General features: G+C 51.1%; 6 protein-coding genes across 6 annotated transcripts; 1 reads left to right on the plus strand and 5 right to left on the minus strand.

Moving 5' to 3' along the window:
* Positions 1 to 5,359: 5,359 nt before the first annotated feature.
* On the minus strand, positions 5,360 to 6,117 carry BU24DRAFT_221912 (uncharacterized protein). Its single transcript, XM_033522064.1, has one exon. The coding sequence runs from the start codon at positions 5,939 to 5,941 to the stop codon at positions 5,441 to 5,443; it is 501 nt and encodes a 166-aa protein (XP_033383134.1). The 5' UTR covers positions 5,942 to 6,117; the 3' UTR covers positions 5,360 to 5,440.
* On the minus strand, positions 6,041 to 6,573 carry BU24DRAFT_221918 (uncharacterized protein). The gene is made up of 2 exons (XM_033522065.1): positions 6,252 to 6,573; positions 6,041 to 6,099 (listed from the first exon to the last, which is right to left on the minus strand). The coding sequence occupies exon 1, from the start codon at positions 6,488 to 6,490 to the stop codon at positions 6,293 to 6,295; it is 198 nt and encodes a 65-aa protein (XP_033383135.1). The 5' UTR covers positions 6,491 to 6,573; the 3' UTR covers positions 6,041 to 6,099; positions 6,252 to 6,292.
* A 1,738-nt stretch (positions 6,574 to 8,311) lies between these two features.
* BU24DRAFT_410503 (uncharacterized protein) lies at positions 8,312 to 9,025 on the minus strand (the record flags this gene model as incomplete). Its single annotated transcript, XM_033525992.1, has 4 exons — positions 8,312 to 8,320; positions 8,354 to 8,613; positions 8,783 to 8,839; positions 8,881 to 9,025. The coding sequence occupies 4 exons, from the start codon at positions 9,023 to 9,025 to the stop codon at positions 8,312 to 8,314; spliced, it is 471 nt and encodes a 156-aa protein (XP_033383136.1).
* A 469-nt stretch (positions 9,026 to 9,494) lies between these two features.
* BU24DRAFT_347944 (PLC-like phosphodiesterase) lies at positions 9,495 to 12,815 on the plus strand (the record flags this gene model as incomplete). Its single annotated transcript, XM_033523547.1, has 1 exon — positions 9,495 to 12,815. One exon carries the CDS (start codon positions 9,495 to 9,497, stop codon positions 12,813 to 12,815), a length of 3,321 nt encoding a protein of 1,106 aa, XP_033383137.1.
* A 5,289-nt stretch (positions 12,816 to 18,104) lies between these two features.
* On the minus strand, positions 18,105 to 19,014 carry BU24DRAFT_221990 (uncharacterized protein). Its single transcript, XM_033522066.1, has one exon. It carries the CDS (start codon positions 18,787 to 18,789, stop codon positions 18,316 to 18,318), a length of 474 nt encoding a protein of 157 aa, XP_033383138.1. The 5' UTR covers positions 18,790 to 19,014; the 3' UTR covers positions 18,105 to 18,315.
* Positions 18,984 to 19,920, minus strand: BU24DRAFT_222012 (uncharacterized protein). Its single transcript, XM_033522067.1, has 2 exons — positions 19,060 to 19,920; positions 18,984 to 18,999 (listed from the first exon to the last, which is right to left on the minus strand). The coding sequence occupies exon 1, from the start codon at positions 19,692 to 19,694 to the stop codon at positions 19,239 to 19,241; it is 456 nt and encodes a 151-aa protein (XP_033383139.1). The 5' UTR covers positions 19,695 to 19,920; the 3' UTR covers positions 18,984 to 18,999; positions 19,060 to 19,238.
* Between the last annotated feature and the right edge of the window lie 1,933 nt (positions 19,921 to 21,853).

Below are 21,853 nucleotides of genomic sequence, written 5' to 3' on the forward strand. Positions count from 1 at the left end.
GAAGGGATATCCCAGGAAACGAATGCGTGTTGGCCGCGACTACTGCTACATCGAATGACCCCTTTTGCCTATTAGCGGCCGCAAGGCAATTGAGCACGACCTACTGTGGTGCGCTTCCGCAATCGTGTGCTGCCTCCTTCATTTCAACTTGGTGCTAGGGACGAGGTTAATTCTATACGTGCCGCAGCCCTAAAGTTCTAAAGAGACATCCCTGCTCGGCCATGGCGTCCATTTGGCGGTACGTATGGCGTCCAGAGAACTGCACAAGGGTCTTTAACATCAGCGACATTTGATATGACATGGCAAGCAGATCGATCATATTACACGACATGGCTTAGCTATTGATTGGCGGGGAGAAGCAATGCATCACGAGCCGCTCAGCTCAGCTCAGCTCGGATTGTCACCTCTAACCATGCATCTGTAACCAACCATGCATGCAAGAGAAGATTCTTTCGGCTAGGAGCATCATCTTGCCTTGTATTGTGCGACAATAACGGCAGGCACCTTACATTGTGGACATGCTTGCGTGCGTGCTTGCGTGCGTGGCAGGACAGAAAAAGATCATCCCACATTATATTGGAAGTTTCTCCATGGGTCAATTCCACGACCCAGACTTGCGTTTACGTAGGCGCAGTTGCGCATGCCTTTGCCTTATGCTACATACCTAGTGTCAAAAGATCGCACGCGACATCGATGTATGCAGCAAGCCTATTCCATTCGAGCTTGCAGCTTCTTGTCATGTGAGGGAGCAAAAGAGATGGGGATGGAAGCACAAAGCGATAGATTGAGTTTATCCTGCGAGAGAACACTCCACCATCTCGACGCAACGGCGGTGGCTCGTTCCGTTCCTTTTGTGTGACCATATTCCCGTCTTATGGCCTCGACCGTGAGTTAAGGGTGTAAGGGTGGGTTCGTTGTTTTTGACAGCTCTTTGCTGTGTATGTATACACTCGTAAGCCTCGGTGGACTTGGCACAGATCCAGTATTTCACACGCTGATGTGAAGTAATCAGAGTAATACTATTAGAATGCTAGCAAATATCATCTTGTCGTGTAGTTGTGTTCTGTTGACTGTAATTAATTGGAACTTATTGTGTGGAAGAGTGAAGTGAGGTTACACAAGAACATGACGTCTAAACATGTGCGTTAACTAGGTAAAGATATAAGAAAATTCGAACAAACTAAATACCACGTGCGGAGTGAGTACACTTTCAATAGATACTCTATCAGATAGAAAGTAAGTACGGACAAATAAACAGTACTTCGATTGTCTATCAGAACAGTGATTTTTTGATACTACATATCCTTTACTTCCCACTCACGCTTCGTTACATATATCTACTCACGATACTTAATTCTATCAACAAAACCACAACTATCTGAATATTACACTCTTCTCACATACAGCCAAGACGATTGACACCGTCACTCAACCCCAAACCGAATGCAATCAACCACAACATCCAGCTTCCAACACCCACTTACCACCAACAGACCATCATGCCTACACTCACACCCACAACCACACTTCCCAATCCATCACCATGTACTCCGTCCCCAAAGCATACACACACATACCTTAGATACCTAACCTACCTAACCCCCACCCGTCACCAAACTCCGTCACGTCCTGACCTCCTCCCTTGCATTCCATTCTCAGAACGACACGACACGCCACGACACGCCACGACAAGAGACGAATGTCGTGTAATCTCCTCTCGACATTCGACACTCACTTGACACTCCCCATCAGCATTCCACCCCGAAACAGGAAATCACAGCATCGCAAGCCAACCCACGTGGTCCCTCACTCACACTCACAAGAAACGATGTGATTCGCCAATCCGACGCGGGATTGTAAAAACTACGGAACGCGGGAACGGGATCGAGAAGTCTGATCGGAACGATCGAGCCGGAGGAGGGTGTGTGTGTGTGTGGATGTCTTCATTGGGATACGAGGGAGGGTTCTTTTTCTTTGGGCTTTCATGCGGAGTTGTGGGAACAGAACGGATGTGGTAACTAGAGGTAGGGAGATAGAGAGAGGGAGGGTGTGTGCCATGTGGTAAGGCTTTGTGGATGAGTGGATGGGTTTTCGTTTGTGAAGCCCGCATGTATGGACATACGAGATGAAGGAAACCCGGTGGGGATGTTTTAGTTCTGGATTCGGGACGAGGGGTGTGGGCATCTCGGGAATTTCTTTTATTTGGTTATTTATTTACTTGTTTGTTTGTGAGATGGTGACGGTTTATGCTGTGATAGGTACGGAGTACATGCACGCATGTCTATGGGTGTTGGGGGAGGTATAGTATCATGTCGGAATGTTTCTCTCACGCATGCATGTACGTGCGGAGTGCGTTTTGTTTTCAATGGAATATCTACGTGTATGTACATACTATACTATACATGCGTAGCTTGCTACAGAGCGGAGGGGGCATGAAAGGAAGGTAACGGCATCTCTCTTTGTTTTGCATCGTTTGAAAGAGAGAGAGTTTATGCCGAGTCCCAGGGAGTGTCGACTTAGCTGTGGCGCATCTCCGGATGAAACGATCTGGAAGATAGAGGAAAAAGCCGTTGAAGAGAGAGAGGAATTCAAGTCGACGGAGAACTTATTTTATTCCTCCAGCCAGCTAGCCATGAAACGAGGGATTAAAGCGAAGCGTGAAATAGGAAAAACATGCAAGTGACGGAGATGGAAGAAGAGCACGTCGAAGTCCTCGGACAACAGCACCTCTACAAACGGCGCATTATTGAAACAATACAAATACCGAGGTAGGCAAAGCCTACCTAGAGAGATGGCAGGAAGGAACAAGAGAATACGAGTTAGCGTCACGAATCCACGATACATACGATAAAAAGGACCAGGGTGGACAGAAAGAATGCCCTGTAGTAGACCGTAGTAGACCGTAGCTCCAAACGTGTAACAAAAGTCAAGATGGAAAGCCGGAACGCGTTGGTGCTGTGATTGGCCGGATGGAGGGTAAAGTGAGCATGAGGCATCACACCGCCAATGCTGTTCCATGCTGTCCATGTGACCTCTGACAAGGGTCTGTCGGTTCGGTTGGTGACTGTATCATCATATCATGGCATAGTGGCACAGTAGAAGTGGCAGTGAAGGGTTACTTGCGCTTGCCCAGCAATTCCCTTGTACAAAGCGGAGTAACAAGTGGCAGTGGATGTGGCAGACCAGGGGGGAGGGGGAGGAGGCCAGGGGTTGGGTGAGGGTTAAAGTTAAACTGTAAAATTGGGGGTGGGTGGGTTGCTGCAGAAGAGCTTCAAAGGAAAGGATTCGACCTCCAAGACGGAAAAGGGACAGACACGACCAGAAGTAGATTGCGGGGAGGTTAGATCTGATTCGTGCGCCAGTCTGGTAACTTCTGGGTCTCATTATTTTCTTTCCCTTTCATTCCTTCAGGGGTTGGCTACAGCTGCCACAGCTGCCGCCTTGCATGCTATTCGGTCAGAGCTGAGGAAACACGCACTGAGAAAAAAAAAAAGAAAAAGGCTTCCAGAAGCTGGGCCTGAAAAACGGCCGTCACGCGACGCTCCGTGCATTGCATTGCAGAAGCCCGATCTGTTATGATACGGAGCAGGCGCACGACTGTTTGCTTTGACAGCGCAGCGAATAAAGAACGTGCAGCGAGGTGCAGGACAACGTGAGGGTATTATCGGGTTTGTCGTACTGCATGCGTATAAGATACTTTGTTTGCATCGTATCGTATCGTATAGTACTCAGTATTGTCCGTCACCGCATGGGTAGGTATTCATGCAAGCACGGCATACCATTGGTGCGAAACAAAACACCAATCCACCGTGTGCTATGCCGCTCAGTCGTCTCTCAGACTCTAACATCCTTTCTGCGATAAGATGAGTAGTGGAGTGCGCACTATCGAGTGGGGAGGATAGGAGAGGAGGTAGCCCTACAGTGGATAGACTCACAATAGACGGGATAGCATCGCTAAAGCCTGCTGTCCCTGGCCATGGTTGGCTTTCGATTTGCGATAGCCCTTCTCCCCTACCTTTCTGTGAAACGTGCGTGAGCGCGTACCTCTTGTCCAGTATGAAGAAAGAGGGAGCCACAGGAAGACAGACAGTGCGGTGCACGGCTGGAGTGGCTGGGATTGGATGGACGGATGGATGGAGGGATGGTGGCGGGCAGAAGTTTCAAGTAACAAGGGTGATCGACAGCGGGCCCTGGCTGATAACCCTAACCACACCGCCGGCGTCGGTTTGTTTCTGTGACGAAGCCGCCACGTGTAGTTAGGTAGATACTTGCTGAATTCTGACTCCTGACTGTACGTAGGGCGACGATGCAGCAGAAAGAACCTGAAGGACTACCTGGATTACCATCGCCTTGCACATTCACCGTACAGTGATACCCAACCTAACCAAAGAGCCGCATCCAGCACCCCGGACTGACCTGTTCACCGTCAACCATCCGGTCAAACTGGCACGCACAATGAATTGCAGCCCCTCTGTCGGGATTGATGCGTCGCGCACTTTTCCTCTTCCTGGTGTGTGTGGAGCGAGAGGGCAACCCAAATGACGATTCGCAGCAGTGCGATTCATTAGCGAGCGTTGTGATCTGCTGTCGTGCTGCCCATCTATGACTGCGTCCAGAGATGGTACCCGACTTTCAATAGTCAATCCTGACCAAGCGGCGTACAACAGGTACGACGACGGTCATTCATTGCAAGCGAGGAGCGAAGGACGAAAAGATGACAACGCGGGATTGATAGTGAGAAACAAGGCTTTCAGACCGCTTTTCCGAGCATCGTTCTTCAATAATAGTGTTGGATTGTGTGTTATAGTACCGTACTCCGGTGTGCGCTTAGCACAGTAAAGTAAAGTCTGCTTGTTCAATACCAAGACGAGTCTTCCTTCTCGTACTCGTTTGCGTCGTTCGAAAATGAGTTGCGCCGGGTTACGGCACACACGCGAGCCGATGCAAATCAAACGAGATGCCCCAAGGAGGTTAAAGGCAACCTATAATTAACATAATCGTACTTGCTTGGTTCAAAATGTTCAGTGCTCTTGGTGCAGGAGGAGCAAGAGAAGGAGGAGTAGCTGCAAGCTACACTCGCGGTATCCCCATGCATCATCTTTGTCCCCATCCTCGTCCAAGTTTGTCTGTCTGTGACGCTCAGCCTTGCTTGCGAATGCCCTTGGAATCCTGTGTTCCGGATGGTACGGCATTGGCTGCTGGGCGCCACAGCACGACCTCTGGTTTCCTGTCTCATGTTGCAAGACCAGAGGGGACCATATGCACAGGATGAGGCCATTCAACAATTAACGCGACAATCAATTCAAGTTGCGCCGCCGCTCCGACGCCTACCAGGGGTGGATAGATAGAGAGAATACACAGTAAAACAGAATAGGAGAGAGAGTGCTCTTGGTAGGAAGGAATCGCGGCTAGGGTAAACGGTGCAGGCTGTGCACATTACTCAGCATTCAGTACAACTACGTATTGCCCGATAGGAAAAGTGAAGCTTCCAAAGAGGTGGGCGACATAACCCAGCAGAGATGGATGCGATTGTACAGAATGCCGCAAATAGGTGAGACCCAGTTGCGCGGCGCACTCCAGATGAGGGCAGATGGGCGGCGAGGGGTTGGAGGGGAGGCCTGAAGTTTGGCGTGTCGACCCTTGTACTGTAAGTGTGTCTGCCAGTAACTAAGCTGTATCTGATAGTGTGTACTCTTGGTTGCCTTGTCGCCTGCTTGACTACCCGTCTGGTTTGCCTGGTCTTGTCTTTCTTGCGCTGTCTTGAGTTTGTGGGCGAGGCAGCCTGGTTGTGTGCCATTTCCCCCCTCGCATCGTCCCCGTTTTTTTGGCCGTTTTCCAGGTTTAAAAAACAAAGTGGGGAAGTTGTGGGAGGTGGCATTTCCCAAACGTCATCAGACAACGTTTCACCAAGCTGGCGTCCGTCTGCCGCAGAAGTTAGCATCGACTAGTCAGGGAAGCCCCTCTCTCCGCACCGCCGGGTTCGACGGGTTCTCAAGAGCGAGGTTGTGGGCTATGGGATAGGCAGAGGCGGCCGGAGGATCCGCGCGAATTGTCAGGCCATAGGGCGACAGACGGCGTGCGTTGGGATTGACGCGGGACCTGGGATGGCGGCACGTTAGGCACAAAGTAACGAAGCGTGCGCAGCTACTCGTAGGTGCACCCAGTAATTTCTGGATAGCCCTTATTACAATACCGTCATGGACCACGGGCAAACCGTCAAAGACGATAGGACGAGACGAGACGAGACGAACCGCATCACATCGTCACAGACTTCTGGGCAGAGGAGTTGGATTCAGGATTGGTGACGAGACCGAGGCCGAAACCGGAATGGACGGATCAAGTTTCCAAGGGGAACAGCGAGAGAAACAGCTGTTTGGCCAGCAAAGTGATTCGGCGGCAAAAAGGCGGTGCGCAAACGGAATGTCGAAATGGGGGAATTGTGGACGACGATGATGATGATGGTGCTGCTGATGAGTATGATGATAGACATGATATGATGACGATGGAGGTGAATATGACTGTAATAATGATGGGAACCGAGGTATGCTGGCTTGTGATTGGTCGAACCAGGGATTGGCAGGGGTAAGTGACAGGGGTAGGGGTAGGGCTTCGGTGTTCGGCCAGGACGTGCCAGCGAGACAGACAGACAGACAGACCTACTCCTTCTTAGTGGATGGAGATGATGGAAGAGGTACGGAGTAGTGAAGAGTCACAACGACTGGTTGGAAGCTGTCGTGTCTGAGCGGCCTTTGAGCGTTCAACCCTTGAGCCTCGAGGACTTGACCCATGAGCCCAAGTGATGGGCGTGGGAGAGGGAGGGATGTAGTGGCTGAGTGGAAATGATAGGATGAGATGGACTGCGGGTATACCTCTCCACTAATCACAATACCTCGCAACATTACCTAGGATTAGGATTGCAACGGGATCAGGAATTTGGGATTAGGAATTCTGGGATTGGGGATTAAGGGAATTGGGATGGGCCAAGCCAAGGATCTGGAGGCAAAACTGGAGAGCGAACACAAGCCACACAAGGCTCGGTGGCCGTTGTTGCAACCACACTTACTGTTACATAGGTACCTACAAGTACTGCTCTTATTACAAGGGAAAGCTAATTGTAATTGAGACTAGGATCAATCAAGGGGAATGAGAGCGAGGGATTAAGGATACGAGAAAGAAGAGAGAGAGAGAGAGAGAGAGAGAGAGAGAGAGAGAGCAGGCAGGGAAGAAGGCAAAAGTATTGCTCCATAAATAATAGCGATGTATTATCTACGAGTTACAACCGACCGGGAGATATACTCTGAGAGTGACGGAAAGGAATCCAAGGATACCTGTACGACGTAACTGTCAGTTACCTTACCTTATTGTTGGTTATCGTCCTCCATCTCACTCATACTCATCATACTCTGAGGAATTCCCGTGGCCATCCTATCCGGGAATTCATACTGTGTGCTTTGCTGTGCCACAACAAGAATAGAATAGATAGAATAATCGCCCTTTTCTACTACTCCGTACTCATTAGTTGTTCTTCTCCTCCTCCGTCTCCTTCTCCATTCTATTCTTCTTTTTAATCTTCGTTCCAAAGAACAGCAACTAATACGGCCACGGCCACGGCTACTCCTATCTGGACCTAACTCGTCTCAAATTCTCAATTTCACCTTTCCCGACGCTTACCGCTCGTAGGGTAGGGTTGGCAGTTGTTGTGCGCCACGCTACTCGTACCATTCAACCGTCACTCCCCTTCATTCTCCCCTACCAGGTCTACCCAACCATCACCTTTCCTGGGCTACCTCAGTCCTCAAGGCTACCTAGGCTACTGGCTACTGGCTACTGGCTACTTGGTTAGTACAAGTACCTTTAATTCCTTACAAAGTACCTTTACCATACCTACTGTGTATAGGTGTACGGGTTACTCACTGCTGGTATCGCCGCCGCCCAACACAAACCGTTGACCCTAAATAAACCCCCCTACCTACCCTACTGCCCGCCTACTCGTACTATTGTACAGGACTATTCTGGAACTTGTACCATTTTCAACAAGCCCATCCTTATTTTTTTTCCCTTCTTTCTCTCCCCTCTTCCACTCTACCCTACCCTGTAACCTCTCTACCCTACAAGTACCTTTCTCTCTCTCTCTGTCTCCCCTTCTCCTCTTCATAGCTCAATTAGCTTACACACTAAGTCCTCCTACTCATCTTGCTCTCCCTCCTATCAAGGACACACCGCATCCTACCCTTAAACCTATCTATTTACCTACACCTCTCTCCTCTTTCTCCTCTCATACCTCACCTCAACCCAAAACCCAACTCACAACTCACACAACCTACAACACACAACCTCTCCACTACTCGCATACCTGCATATACAACGCGGCAACAAAAGTCGACTCACCGGTCCGTGGGTCAAAGGAGCACACGCTCGGCCAATTTCTCACGCTGCACAGCATCTGCACGCTGCTCCGTACTAGACTGCCATCTGCGTCTCTCTGCATTCGACTGCATTTGTCTCCATCTGCCGCTCCGTCCTTCGTCTGTCCGGAAACAGTCATTGACCCCCCACGCGCCTGTCCGCAACCCGAAAAAAGCTGCTGCTCTCTTTTTCCTGTCTCTTCCTTACCTACACAGTAGTAGTCGTACAGTATTTCCTACTATTGTGGCTGGTTTTATTGCTTTGCTTTCCTGCTATTTCCCTCTTCTGGATCCTGCGACGACTCAAAAGGCTCCGCTCCGGAATTTGGCACCACCTACCTATACCTATACCTGCACCACCACACACCGCACCGCACCGTACCGCGCACACCTCGCCTGCACCTCCGCCTCTCCACCACCACCACCATCCTGCCCTGTCAACACATACAGCACCTGTACACGCACACGCACACACCTCCTGCACCACCACCACCACCACCACCATAATCCGACCACCCCTGCCCCGTTGACACCTTGATTGCAGACGCACGCAATACTGCAGGCCAGGAAAAGCATTGAACCAGCTGACACCGTTCTCTTGCCTGCGACCCGTCACCCATCCTACCTCGCGCCCGCCGCGCTTGTCGCTCCCAATTAGTCCTAGTCCCGCAGAGAGCTATTGTCAGATTCACGATGCATCACTCCTAGAAAGACCGCCCCATTTCCTCTTCAGCCCGGCTCTTCACTACCGGCCTTTCACAATTCTTCTACAATTGCCCTCCTCTCTTGCCCTCATATACTACATCCATTCCTCTCTCTGCCACCTCACTCTGCTATCCCCTGCCTGCCGCTTTCTTCCAAGTTTCATTCTTTGAAATCATAAAGCTTCCCTTCCGGCAGGTACCATGACGAGTTAACCCGCGACTACCATTTTCTACACCCACAACAGAACCTATATTTAGGTATCACTTCACCACTCGAATACCAAAGCCGACGTCCATCATGTCGACTTCCTTTTACTCCGCCACTTCCCTCACGGCCTCCCTCGACTACAATGGTGATACTACCATCAAGGCCCGTCGACCCAGGATGCCTTCCCCACAGCCATCGTATGCGCGTGCTATCAACATACCTTCGCGCAACAGTCCAGCATCCTCACCATTCTACCACGAGTTCAATGGCTCCTCCTTACAGTCAACGCCAGAGGGAATGGTTCCCGTCTCACATTCCTCCCTCCCAATACCACCCGCAATGCACCTACCCGAATCGTTGCTCTCGCCGCCGACCTCGACCCCACCGACTTCTTCCCCCTCGGCAATGTCAGAGGCCCTCAGCAAAGGCCCTGGATTGATACGGAGGGTCTCTCGCGGTGCCCAGAACATCCCCAATAAATTCCGGCGCAACGGCACCAATGTTCACCGTGACAGGAGCTCGGGACCAGTGATAATGCGTCGGCGAAGCGACAGCAGGACCGCGGCAGATGGTGCTCTGGATGTCTCGGATTTCGACCAGTATTTCGAAGAGGAGGAGGCCATCGAGGACTTCGGCGAACCCATCAATGCCCTTGGCATCTCTTCCACAAGTCTTCCAACCATAAGCTCAATCCCGGACTCCACCGTCACTGCCCCCAAGCGCAATTCCATACTGGAACAGGGCACTGTTCTCATGAAGGCCACGAAGAAGAAGCAAAAGAGCATCACACTCCGCCTAGACCTTGAAAACGCAATGGTCTACTGGGACGAATCTCGTCCGTCGAAATGCTTCTACATCGACGATGTCAAGGAAATTCGAACCGGCCTTGAGGCCAAGCACTACAGGGAGGAATGCAATCTTTCCGCTGGTCTCGAGCCTCTCTGGTTCACCATCATCTATTCCGACGCATCGCGTTCCAAGGGCAGAATAAAGCAAATGCATTTGATCGCTCGCAGCCAGGAGATCGTCGAGCTGTGGACCCGCACACTCGATACCGTCTCCCGCAATCGCATCAACATGATGGCTGGCCTCCTCGGCTCTGGAGAGAGGAGCGCTAAGCTTGTATGGCAACGCGAAATGAAAAAGAGATTCAACGGAGTCGATCCTGTTGAGGAGAAGGCGTCGATGGATCTCCCCGGCATCATCGCTCTCTGCCGCAGTCTTCACATCAATTGCTCAGAGAACACCTTCCGCTACTATTTTGACAAGGCCGACAGTGACCAAACCGGCAGCCTGGATCAGTCCCAATTTTTGTATTTCGTGCGCCGACTGAAAGAGCGCAAGGATGTGAAGCACGTCTACAAGCGCCTATTGCCAGAGGGCCATACCGAGATGGACAAAGATACTTTCTTTGCATTCTTGCAAGTAGAGCAAGGCATCAATGTTGATGCGGATCTTGATCACTGGACAGCCGTATTTGAGAAGAGTGCGCGGTCTTCGAAGCCAAGGGCAACACCAACCGAGGGCGGCGAAGTTCCGCTTCCCTCGACCATGAATTTTCCCGCCTTCCAGTCATTTTTGACTTCACCAGCCAATTCCTGCTTCATACCCCGATCCGCCAATCTAAAGCATGACCGTCCTCTCAATGAATACTTTATTTCCAGCTCTCACAATACGTACCTGCTAGGTCGCCAGGTCGTGGGCGAGTCAAGCACCGAAGCTTACATCACCGCTCTCCAGAAAGGATGCCGATGTGTCGAGGTCGATTGCTGGAACGGTCGCGATGGAAAGCCCATCGTCAGCCATGGGCGCACCTTCACTACCAGCATCTCCTTCCTCGACACAATCAAGGTCATCAACGAGTACGCATTTTGCGAATCGGACTACCCACTGATCATTTCGCTCGAGGTTCACTGCAACCCCGAGCAACAAGCCATCATGTCTGATATCATGAAAAAGGAATTCGGTTCCAAGCTTGTTCTCGAACCACTGGACGACACTCAGACACTGCCTTCACCCGAGGAACTCAAAGGAAAGATCCTGATCAAGGTCAAGGCTGCAGCAGAGGAGCCCGAAAATCGCGCACTAAATGCTGAGCTTCCCATTCGTCGCCGCGACCGCAGCTTCAGTTCGCCATTCTTTCGCCCACAGCAGCTGAGTGATGCAGGCATTCCCAACTCACCCCTCATTTCCAGCCCACCATCGATGAGCCCACCCGATCGACCCGCGTTTTGGGGCACCCCTCGCACCTCTACAACTTCTACCATTGGAACCATCCCGACTTCGGCTTTCATGAGCTCTGCAGAGGACAGTGACAGCCCCCACACCACGGAACCGGAAGACAAGAAGAAGAAGACCAAATCGCAAACCAGCAAGATCACGCGAGTGCTCGGTGAGCTCGGCGTCTACACGAAGGGTGTCAAGTTCACCAACTTCAAGAGCCTCGAAGCACAGTCGTACAATCACGTCTTCTCGTTTGGCGAGCATACCTTCAATAAACTCATCAAGCCGGCCTCACCGGATAAGCCTCACCTCGAAGAGCACAACAAACGAGCGCTCATGCGGGTGTATCCTGGCTATGACCGTGTAACATCCAGCAACTTCGAGCCACTCGGTTGCTGGCGGCGCGGTGTGCAGATGGCTGCGCTCAACTGGCAAACGTACGATCTTGGCCAACAACTCAACGAGGCCATGTTCTCTGGCGGTGACGATCGGACCGGCTACGTCCTGAAGCCTGCAGAACTTCGCGCCGAAGAGCGGCCTACACCTCTAATCGGCAATAGGAAGCCTCCCAAGAGGGTTGTAAAATTCGCAGTCGAGATCATATCTGCCCAGCAACTGCCTCGCCCAAGGAGGATCGGTCCCGACGCCAATATTAACCCCTACATCGAGTTTGAGATGCATTGCGCCGAGGACATGGGCCGCAATGCCACTGGCGAGGGCGGTCAAGATGCATCAGCTCGAAATGGCCTCTCAGGATTGGGTGAGCCAGTTCGCAAGCGAACACGTATCGTCAAGGGAAACGGTTACAATCCCGAATTCAATGACCGAATCTCCTTGAACCTGACCACTCGCTACCCTAGTCTTGTGTTCGTGCGATGGAGCGTATGGAACTCACGCGACGCTCAGAACCCGGAGCGGGCTCCCCTGGCCACATTCACCGCCAAGCTCAGCAGTCTGCAGCAGGGGTATCGCCATCTTCCCCTATTCGACAGCAACGGCGAACAGTACCTTTTCTCAACACTGTTCTGCAAGATCGAAAAGGAGGAGCCTATGGAGCCTCTGCCAGCGACGATCCCCGAGTTTGTAGACTCTCGAAGGTCATCCATGGAATCGATGAATGCTTCACAAGACCCGGCTGCCCCCCGCTCGAGCCGCAACTACCTCAAGCGGTTGGTCAGTCGCAAGAACAGCGGGAGTAAGCGAAGCAAGGACAAGGAAGAATGCACCATCTCATCCTCCACCACATCGATCAGTCGTAGCAGTACCTTCGACTAATTGTTTTCACCGCGCCAGCCAACAACATCTCGCGGAGTACCAACTTTTGCTCTTCTGCCTGCGTCACCAAAGCAGGGATACCCTTTCTTGTATCATATTTATTTTTCATTTCTTAGGCCCTTCTTCGGCTCGCATCTCACGGAGTTTCGGAATCAAGACATGCGAGGGACCATTTTTTTTACACTACATCACCACGCGCAACACGCCACATCGCGACTCACGCGGGAACGGCCATCACAATCCGTGCACCGCTTTGGGTCGAGAGACAGACCGTGCCACCAACTCCCACGCAGCAATGCCGATATATCCATTCGAAGCTGCCGAGGACGTATTTGCCGAGAGTAGGCAATTGACAAAGCAACGCACGTCACACCATCCGGAAAATCCGGTTTTCTTGTTCTCTTTTGTTTTGTCTTTGATGCATAGCAGCCCAATCGCTTCTTGTTTCATGCTCAAGGTCGCGAAATTATACCCAATCGGTTCCTTGCCGTCACTTTGTTCATTTTGGCGTTATTGTAGGAGGTTAAGAACAACCTCCCCCACACAAAAGATATAGGACTGGGTGGGATATCACTTAGACTTGGCACAGCTTCAGCGCGCTCTTCTCCGTCCGGCCCAAAAAAGCCAATTTTCATTTGTCTCCTTTGTTATCTGCACCTTTCAGTACCCCTCACGATGCCACGACCTCTATTTATTCCCTTTTAGTATCGGCTATGCAGATTCCCTCGAAGGGCTGGCATTCGGCGGCCTCTGGGTTATATCTATTGGGTGGCCATCTGTTCCTCAGTGCTTCAATTCTGTATCTGGCTGGTTTCAAACAATTTCGCTTCTACACCGTCCCACACGGGGGCTGGTACGTCCCGTTGGTGGCATATATGCAGGACATCTATTTTTCAATTTTCAATTTGGTGGCAGAATAGGCACAGCTCCTAGCCCATTTCAAAGGGTCGATGCATTACCTGGCCGGGTACATCAACCGGGAGAGTCTCACGGGGGAGATGAGGAGGAAATGTTACATCTCAAAACAATGAATACCTTTTCATCTTCTCATGTCAATGAGTAAGATTCTTTCCACAACCAGACAATCATGCCTCCTGTTGCACAATGATCTTCTCAAACTCGATCGATCGATCACTTCGATGTATTGACAATTTAGAAAAGGTCCCGCGCACGTACGGACATGACCCACACACGCCTCTATCAATTCCATGATTTATCTCCCAAGCCATTGGTACTACCATGACAAGTGAGACTTCCAGCGATCTTCTCCCCAACCCAGTGATTGACGTCGCACACCCGTTCCGTTTCCGCCCGAGCGCATGTCCCTCTTGTGCCGATCGAGTTTTGAACGACCACCACAGACAACAACCCACGCCATCCCGAACTCCCCGCAAAAAAGTGGCTGGGTGTGCCACTTAGCGGACAGCTTATCTGCACCGCACCTCATGCTCGGTGCTGCTCATTCTTTCTATTCTACGGAGTACTCGCACAACATCATCCAATATTGTCTCGTGCTGCGTGCACTTTCCCATCGTTACAAAAAATGAATACTTTGCTGCTTTGGGTCTAACCCATCGAACGCATCATGCAGCAGCATCTTGCTTTTCTTTTTCCTTTCCTTTCCCCTCTCCAGCCGATACGGGGGACGGGAAGCCTTGCATGAGAAACTCAAGCTCGAGCTCGAGCTCGAGCTCAGCCCCATGCATCCTACACACACACCCTCTCTGACTCTCTCGATCACTCACTCAAGTCTCACACACATGCACTTGGCTTGTACATGCACGCATGCATGGCCGCACGCCTACCTACATCCATGCGAGCCCGCGAGTGAATCTTAAGCGCGATAGCCCGGGGGGGCACCGCTCGCACGCACGGCACCCTACGTAGCTTACTTACTACTTACCCCAAATGTTCGAGCAGCTCTTAGGGCCATGTTTCGTCAGAACGAAGGACGATGGTTGACTTCCTAGTGTGAGATATGTGTGTGTATGTTTCCGCCGCTCGAGTCCCACGCATATTTAGTAGCGAACGAAGGATTCGCTGCGTGTACGTACTCTTACCTACGTATGCGTGCGTGCGCCCTACGGACTGTCTGCACCTGCGCACGCGAAGGGAATGGGATCTAGGAGGAATCGCACGATTTGAATATGTATGTATGTATGTATGTATGTATGTATGTATGTATGTATTTCTGGAGGGCGAACGATGGATTGGGGGGAGTGGAGACGACACGTGGGAGGGAGGGAGGGAGGCTTGGAGCTTGGAGAGGGGAACCTAGTTGTCGGACTACTGGACTGAAGGATTGGAGATGAGGAATGGTGATGGACTGACTGCTGCCTGGAGAGTTTGAACTTTGGAGGGTTTGATGGATGTGGAAGCGTTGTGGTGGAGGAGCTGGGTGGGTAGGTATCGGCATGTGCCGATTGTGTTAGGTAGTTAGATAGGGATTTGTGCGTGCGGATATGGAATTTTCGTTGTCATTGATTCCTTGCCCTGGTCTGCGTTATATAAAATCGATCGATATCAGAACTCCGCTCGTAGCGTGGGTACCTACATAGTGCAAGCATGTCGGACTGGCAGCGGATAGTAAACTGGATTCAATACATTGTTCGAGGCCTTTAAACTATTGGCTAGCTACAATCTACTCCGAAATAGACAGTCCAAGCACAGAAGATACATGAAACTAAATGGCAGCCGGGCCTACCCTCGCGGCTGCAAACCATCAGGGTGTGAATGATACGGAGCAGCAGCAGCAGCCAGCAGCTCACCCAGCTCGCCTGCCCACTCCTCACTCAATCATCAATTATCCACAACACGGCTCGCCCGCCCATCATGCAGGATCAGAAATCAATAATGCGATTACTATCTACACAGCACAGCACTCTTCCCGTCGTTTTCGAGTCGTGTGGCCACAGGTCGATTACGTGGGTGAGATGTACGCTGCACGGCGAGTCAGTGATTTGCATATATTGATTCGTTGGAGAAGGATTCGATGCGTTTTGTTTTTCCCCCTCCTCCCTCCCTCCCACCCGATCTGCGTGTTGCTTTGGTGGGTGTGGAGGACCACTGTGCAGGAACATTACTGTATGGATGGATGGATCGTAGATCGTTTGGTAATGCTGGAGGTCTGGGTTGACATGTCAATATTGACATGCCGTCCCCTCGTAGGCACGTACTGTATGTTTGTGTTTGCACTTCAATGCTCGCAGGGCAGGGTTCGTTTGTAAAGTTGGAAGGGAGATGCCGAACCAATGGGCAAGATTGACTCCACTGCAGCCTCACTTTTTGCTTCTTCTTTCTCCTACACTACACTGGAACGGGCGAGGGACTATTGTATCGAACAGGGACGACGACTCGACGCTCGGCCGATGGATGCTGCTGCTCCCCTTCCCGCCGGCTCAGACCTTCCTTTCCTCTGATTATCTCGCGCAGCTACAGTTTCCACGCTTACTTGCTGCTGCTACGGCTACGGCTTACCACTCGCTCGTATGTGAATAAGACTTGGCCAGATGGAAATACATAACCTTACGTAGGCCCTGCCCTGCCCTGCCCTGCCCTGCCTGGGGTAAGGGAACGTGCGGGTTTGCATATTTAGGTGCGTGCGTATATGTACGTGCATGGGGGAATGGGGAGGGGGGAGGTGCGTGCGCGAGAGGTGAGTGATTATATGCAAGTAATGCGCGCGAAAGATGCGGGCGGGCGGCGGCGGAGGCGGCGAAAGGCGGAGAAGAGAGAGAGGGGGGAATCTGACTGCGATTGGATTGGATTGGATTACGGAGTACTTGTCTTGGTTTGTTTGCACGGCGGAAGATGTCGATGATCGGAAGATGCTTAGATGCCTAGGAGGGTGGTGATGGGAGATGTTGAGGTTATGCAGTATTGTGCAATGGTTTCAGTGTCTATGCGTTAACCTACATTCATTTGCCTGGTTTTTGCCTTGACGTTTTGTTCATCTCGCATCTCGCTCAAGCTCGGTCTGATGTGATTTGCGGCTGAGATATGTTTGTTGCTTTTTGGCTGGCTTGTCTGTTTGGTTGGTTGGCTTGCCTGCATGGTGGGTTTTACGACATATGCACGTATAGATTCTCCTGCTCCAGGACAGATCGTTCGTACGACGTTCGGTACCTCAATGCGGCTCCCAGAGTGGGCATTCGGTGCTCCGTACTGTTGGATGAACATGGCCAGCATGGTAACGTTGAGACAAACTTGCAGTAGGGATAATCTTCCGTACAAGACTCCACCCTGGGTTGAGGTGAGTGCAGTGGCGGACCGTACGACGCTGCTGCAGTTTGCCATCTCGCAGCTGTATTGAAAAGCATTCATGCACCATGCACAATGGGAGAAAGGACCTTCCGTCCAGTGCCGTGAGATCTCAGCTGGATGTTGGTACAGAAGGGGTCGGTGAGAATGCAACATCACCTGCAGCTGTTCACCTCCCACCGCGGTGAATCGAACGGATTGAGCCCTTCCCGTGAGTATGAGGGTGTTGTGATGCCAGGATCATCGCTCATATTGATTGATGCTCGGTGTTGCCTTCGGATATCCGCTTGGTTCGATGCTTGGATGCATATTGTGGGATGCATATACGGGTTTGATATTCAATCTGCTGGGGCCAGGAACGTGCTGCTGCAAGCATACAAACGCGGATCTTTCCTCCGAGCGTATCGTTTCCTCTGACGCGGTGAGCATCCATCTCAACATGATGCAGAAGCTAAGATGTGCGGGAAACTATTACCCCAAACTTTCATATTGCATCTCGGAAGTCGAAACACCTCTGATTTGAAAGCCCCCTCATCCAGGTATGGCGGACTGATGCGTGATGCAGTTGAACGTGCGTAGATCACCAGCTGACCTGTGTCTTCTGATGAACAGACAAACATAGATCTTATTCCAGAAGCACGTTGTCTGTTTGGATTTGGATAGCCGCGCATCAAGGCAGTCCTGATCGGTGACTCGGATGTCGCTGGCGAGAAGCTTGACTTTGATATCTCACCCACGCTTCGCACTACATCCAATTGGCAACAACTTACTTTCAAGTTAGCATCTCCTCGTTCTGAATTGAATAGAGCTTTCTTCATCTCCGTGGAGACAGCTCATGCTTACAGGTCATGTCGATCACCATTTCGACTCAGGTCGCTGCAGGAAAGAATGAAAGCAGCATTCTCTTAGTCACATACCGGCAAGTCTTGCTGACCTTCCACGCAGCCAAGAATTCCATGCTTGATGTATAATGATTGATCGTAGGTAAGCTTGCTGACCATTCGTGCTTGACGTCCTATCCGCCCCCGTGCGAGCTTCACGTTTCGTTGCGCCATCAATGGTATACATGCAGCTGCAATATCCGCATTCGCATCTCAGCGCCTCTGCCGCTTTTTTGAACGGGGTCACACGATCAAGTCGTGCCTAGCTGCATTATTGCCAACACTGCGAGAGAGCAATGCTATGGGCAAGGATCCAGATATCAGAATCCCAAGCTGCACGTTAAGGGTCTAAGCCGACACTAGCAACTCAGATCTCGCGAACCTTTGCCGTACACGATGGACGCAGGACGATCATGTATTCTTCCACGTAGACGTGTCACCACAGGACATCGCCGCTCCCAAACACGTGAATGCACGACCTCGTAAGAGACGTCCGTAGCTCTGATCGCGTGCATTTGCCCAGCAAGTGGGGGTCCTCTTAGTCCTAGATCTCCGAGGTTGCAAGCGAGAGTCGTACAGTGATCATGCATCTTAGCGAGAGAGGGAGAAGTTGGAAGCTCGGTCTGCCGGCAACTCTGTTTAATGGTAATCTCTTGATTGTCAAAGACAGTAATCTGCGAGCTGTCATCTTTCGCGCCTAAAAGTGCTGTCACTTCCTCGGTAGCATTTGATTGCTGACGTTTCTGGATACACATGCTGGTGCGAAGAATGCCTTGATTCTCTCCTCCACTTTTCAAGCTGGCAATGCTGTATATCATGCGCACAGACTCCATATATCTAACGTCTATCTCGCCTGTATGTACTCTGCTTGTAATCCTGTCCGTAATACTCCATGCGAACCGGCCCCATTAATCACAGAACCATAATACCATGCAACCGATTGCTCATGGTCCAGGATACTTTTGAGTTGTTGTTTTTTTCGAAATTCGACGCCCTTCCCTTTCGCACTAACTGATGCACCCCGCACGCGAAATGAATATGCTCTGTGATTGATCAGCCGGCCAGTCCCGCATGCTGCACGCACGCCTACTTTCAACTCTGACCCGTTTTTGATGTCCGTTGAAATGCCCGCTTTCCGGGGGCGGCCAGCGTGGGGAGACACGACCGGTTGCCTTCCGGCGATATTGCTGGCATATTAAACCCATATTACGTTTTTGCCAGTTGAGCAGTTCGTTGAGGGCAAGCGAGGGGGAAGTACCGTTCATGTACCGCTTTGTACTGTCTAAGTAACGGTCGCGTATTGCTGAACAAAGAAGCCACGAGAGGAAATGCGTAGTGCAATCGGCTGGCCCAGACTCACGGTTGCGAGAGGGGAAAACCTAGCTCGACCTATGGTTCTTTTGGAGATTCCCATGTTCACATAATTAAAATTGCTGATAGAGCTCGAAGTCGGTGGGGTGACTGGATGGCTATGGTCTGGACTCTCTGAGCTGGAGCAATCGTGAGATTCTAACGTGATCGTTGTGAATGTTCGGACAGGCGTATCCGCCAATTTGTAGTATGTTTTCTTTACACGATGACTAATGTGAATAGTTGACCATCGAACAGTACCTACATTAGTCAAATATATGGAACCGAAGAGTCGGAAGCTCAGAATGTGAATTGGAGAGATGCTTGTGCTCGAAAGTAGCCTAGTTTTATATCGCCGTCCTGCCTTTCTTACATACTTCTCTCTCATGACCTGATGTCTTGACGGTACAGGTATAGGAGATGAAATTAGATGAGAGGACGGGAAGGGACGATGTACCAGGACTACTACATCCGACTGGATTCATCGAACTGTTTCTTCTATATGCCTACGCGGGTGTAAATCGTAAAGCGTTCGATGAAGTCTAGGTATAAGCCATCATTCGGGAGTAAAGTGTGCCGAATCGTGAAGTTTACTGAAAAGACAGATAAAAAAATTCCACGGCAAATATTCGAGTAATCTCAGTGTTTCAAAGACTAGAATGCCATCAATTCCGTTAGGCTCTGCGATAAGTATAATCCGTACAGGTGCGAAGTCGCACGCACGAGCTTGAACTTCAATAAGCGGGTGTAGATCATATCGTGAGAAAAGTCTCTAGGGCTTGAAGAGTTTGTTCTTGACAACAAAGGCATATTGTAGCAGAAATTGCCTTTGACCTGTCCTTCAGAGATCTGATGTTGTACGGTAAGAGGTAGGAGGCAGAGTAGAGGTAGACTCTAGAGAAGTAAGAGAGACAGCCTTGCCAAGATTTCGAAAAGCTCCGACTACCGACAGCCCACCATGACCATTACACCCGCACCCACCAACACCAAGACTAAACCTTGACCTCTCACTACCGTCCTTCAACATTTTTTTCCAACAATCGCACCGACAACCCCAACCGAGCTTGACAACCTGCATGCTGGCATGGTATGTGGGCTCTGCCTGACCAACTGAACACCTACTAGGCCCTTGGGGTAAAGCGATACTTGCAAGGATTACACGCGGTCGAACCCTCCCAAGCCACTCGCAGGAATTCCCCACGATCATTATTTGCCCTTCCGACTACGCATACCTACCCGGCCACCATGGAAGGCGCATTCACCCACATGGGTAACCACCTGGTATCCGACTCCGCCGCAACTATCAATGCAGGTGCCGGAGACGATGAGAGCATCCTCGACGGCGATCTCTCCCGTGGTACACTTACCGGATCGCGAAGGAGGCGAATGGATGACGATGAAGAGACGGACCTATATGATGATGACGATATGGAGAGCATGGTCAGCATGCCTGTAGATGGAGCCAACGGAAGGCAGGGAATCAAGCCTGAAGAGGAAGTCGAGCTTCCTGCCCATGCTTGCGCGTAGGTCTTTGGCCTGATGTTGATTGTCACGGTCAGCTAATTGTGGGCAGCTATTGCGGGATTCATAATGCTGGCAGCGTCGTCAAGTGTCTCGCCTGCAGCAAGTGGTTCTGCAGTGCCCGCGGCAACACTTCATCCTCACACATCATCAACCACCTTGTCCGCGCTCGCCACAAGGAAGTCCAGCTACACCCCCAGTCCTCGCTCGGTGACACAATCCTCGAATGCTACAACTGCGGTACAAAGAACGTATTCTCGCTCGGTTTCATCCCCGCCAAGTCGGACACCGTCGTTGTCTTGCTCTGCCGCCAGCCATGTGCATCCATGCCCTCTCAGAAAGACATGAATTGGGATACCTCACGCTGGCAGCCCTTGATCGAAGACCGCTCGTTCCTCTCATGGCTGGTCCCTCTGCCATCTGACCAGGAACAGCTCCGCGGCCGCCATCTGAGCCCTCAAGTGATCGCGAAGCTGGAAGAGCTGTGGAAGGACGATGCGAATGCAACAATCAAGGATTTGGAGAAAGGAGCAGGACAAGAAGAGTTGATCGCAAAAGTTCTACTTCGCTACGATGATGCATTTCAATACCAAAACGTCTTTGGGCCTCTAGTGAAGATCGAGGCTGATTACGACCGCAAATTGAAGGAGTCCCAATCGCAAGACCAGCTTGTCGTACGTTGGGACATGGCACTTAACAACAAGCATACTGCCAGTTTCATTCTGCCAAAGCTCGAGCTCGGCGACGTCAAGCTCGCGGTCGGTGACGAAATGCGCCTACGTTATACGGGAGAACTCCGTCCTCATTGGGAAGGTGTCGGCTACGTTATCAAGATCCCGAACAATCAATCCGACGAGGTCACCATCGAATTGCGAACAAAAGGCGATCACAAGTCTGTTCCTACAGAATGCACCCACAACTTTAGCGCCGACTATGTCTGGAAGGCCACTTCCTTTGATCGCATGCAGCATGCAATGAAGACTTTCGCAATCGACGAAATGAGTGTCTCGGGCTACATCTTCCATC

This window comes from Aaosphaeria arxii (genome assembly GCF_010015735.1).
Source record: "Aaosphaeria arxii CBS 175.79 unplaced genomic scaffold BU24scaffold_5, whole genome shotgun sequence".
NCBI classification, from domain to species: domain Eukaryota; kingdom Fungi; phylum Ascomycota; class Dothideomycetes; order Pleosporales; genus Aaosphaeria; species Aaosphaeria arxii.

Excerpts from the sequence above, each read along its gene's own strand:
- BU24DRAFT_221918 (XM_033522065.1), bottom strand. The coding sequence starts at position 6,490 with ATGTCTATCATCATACTCATCAGCAGCACCATCATCATCATCGTCGTC.
- BU24DRAFT_221912 (XM_033522064.1), bottom strand. The coding sequence starts at position 5,941 with ATGCTAACTTCTGCGGCAGACGGACGCCAGCTTGGTGAAACGTTGTCT.
- BU24DRAFT_221990 (XM_033522066.1), bottom strand. The coding sequence starts at position 18,789 with ATGGAGTCTGTGCGCATGATATACAGCATTGCCAGCTTGAAAAGTGGA.
- BU24DRAFT_222012 (XM_033522067.1), bottom strand. The coding sequence starts at position 19,694 with ATGAGAGAGAAGTATGTAAGAAAGGCAGGACGGCGATATAAAACTAGG.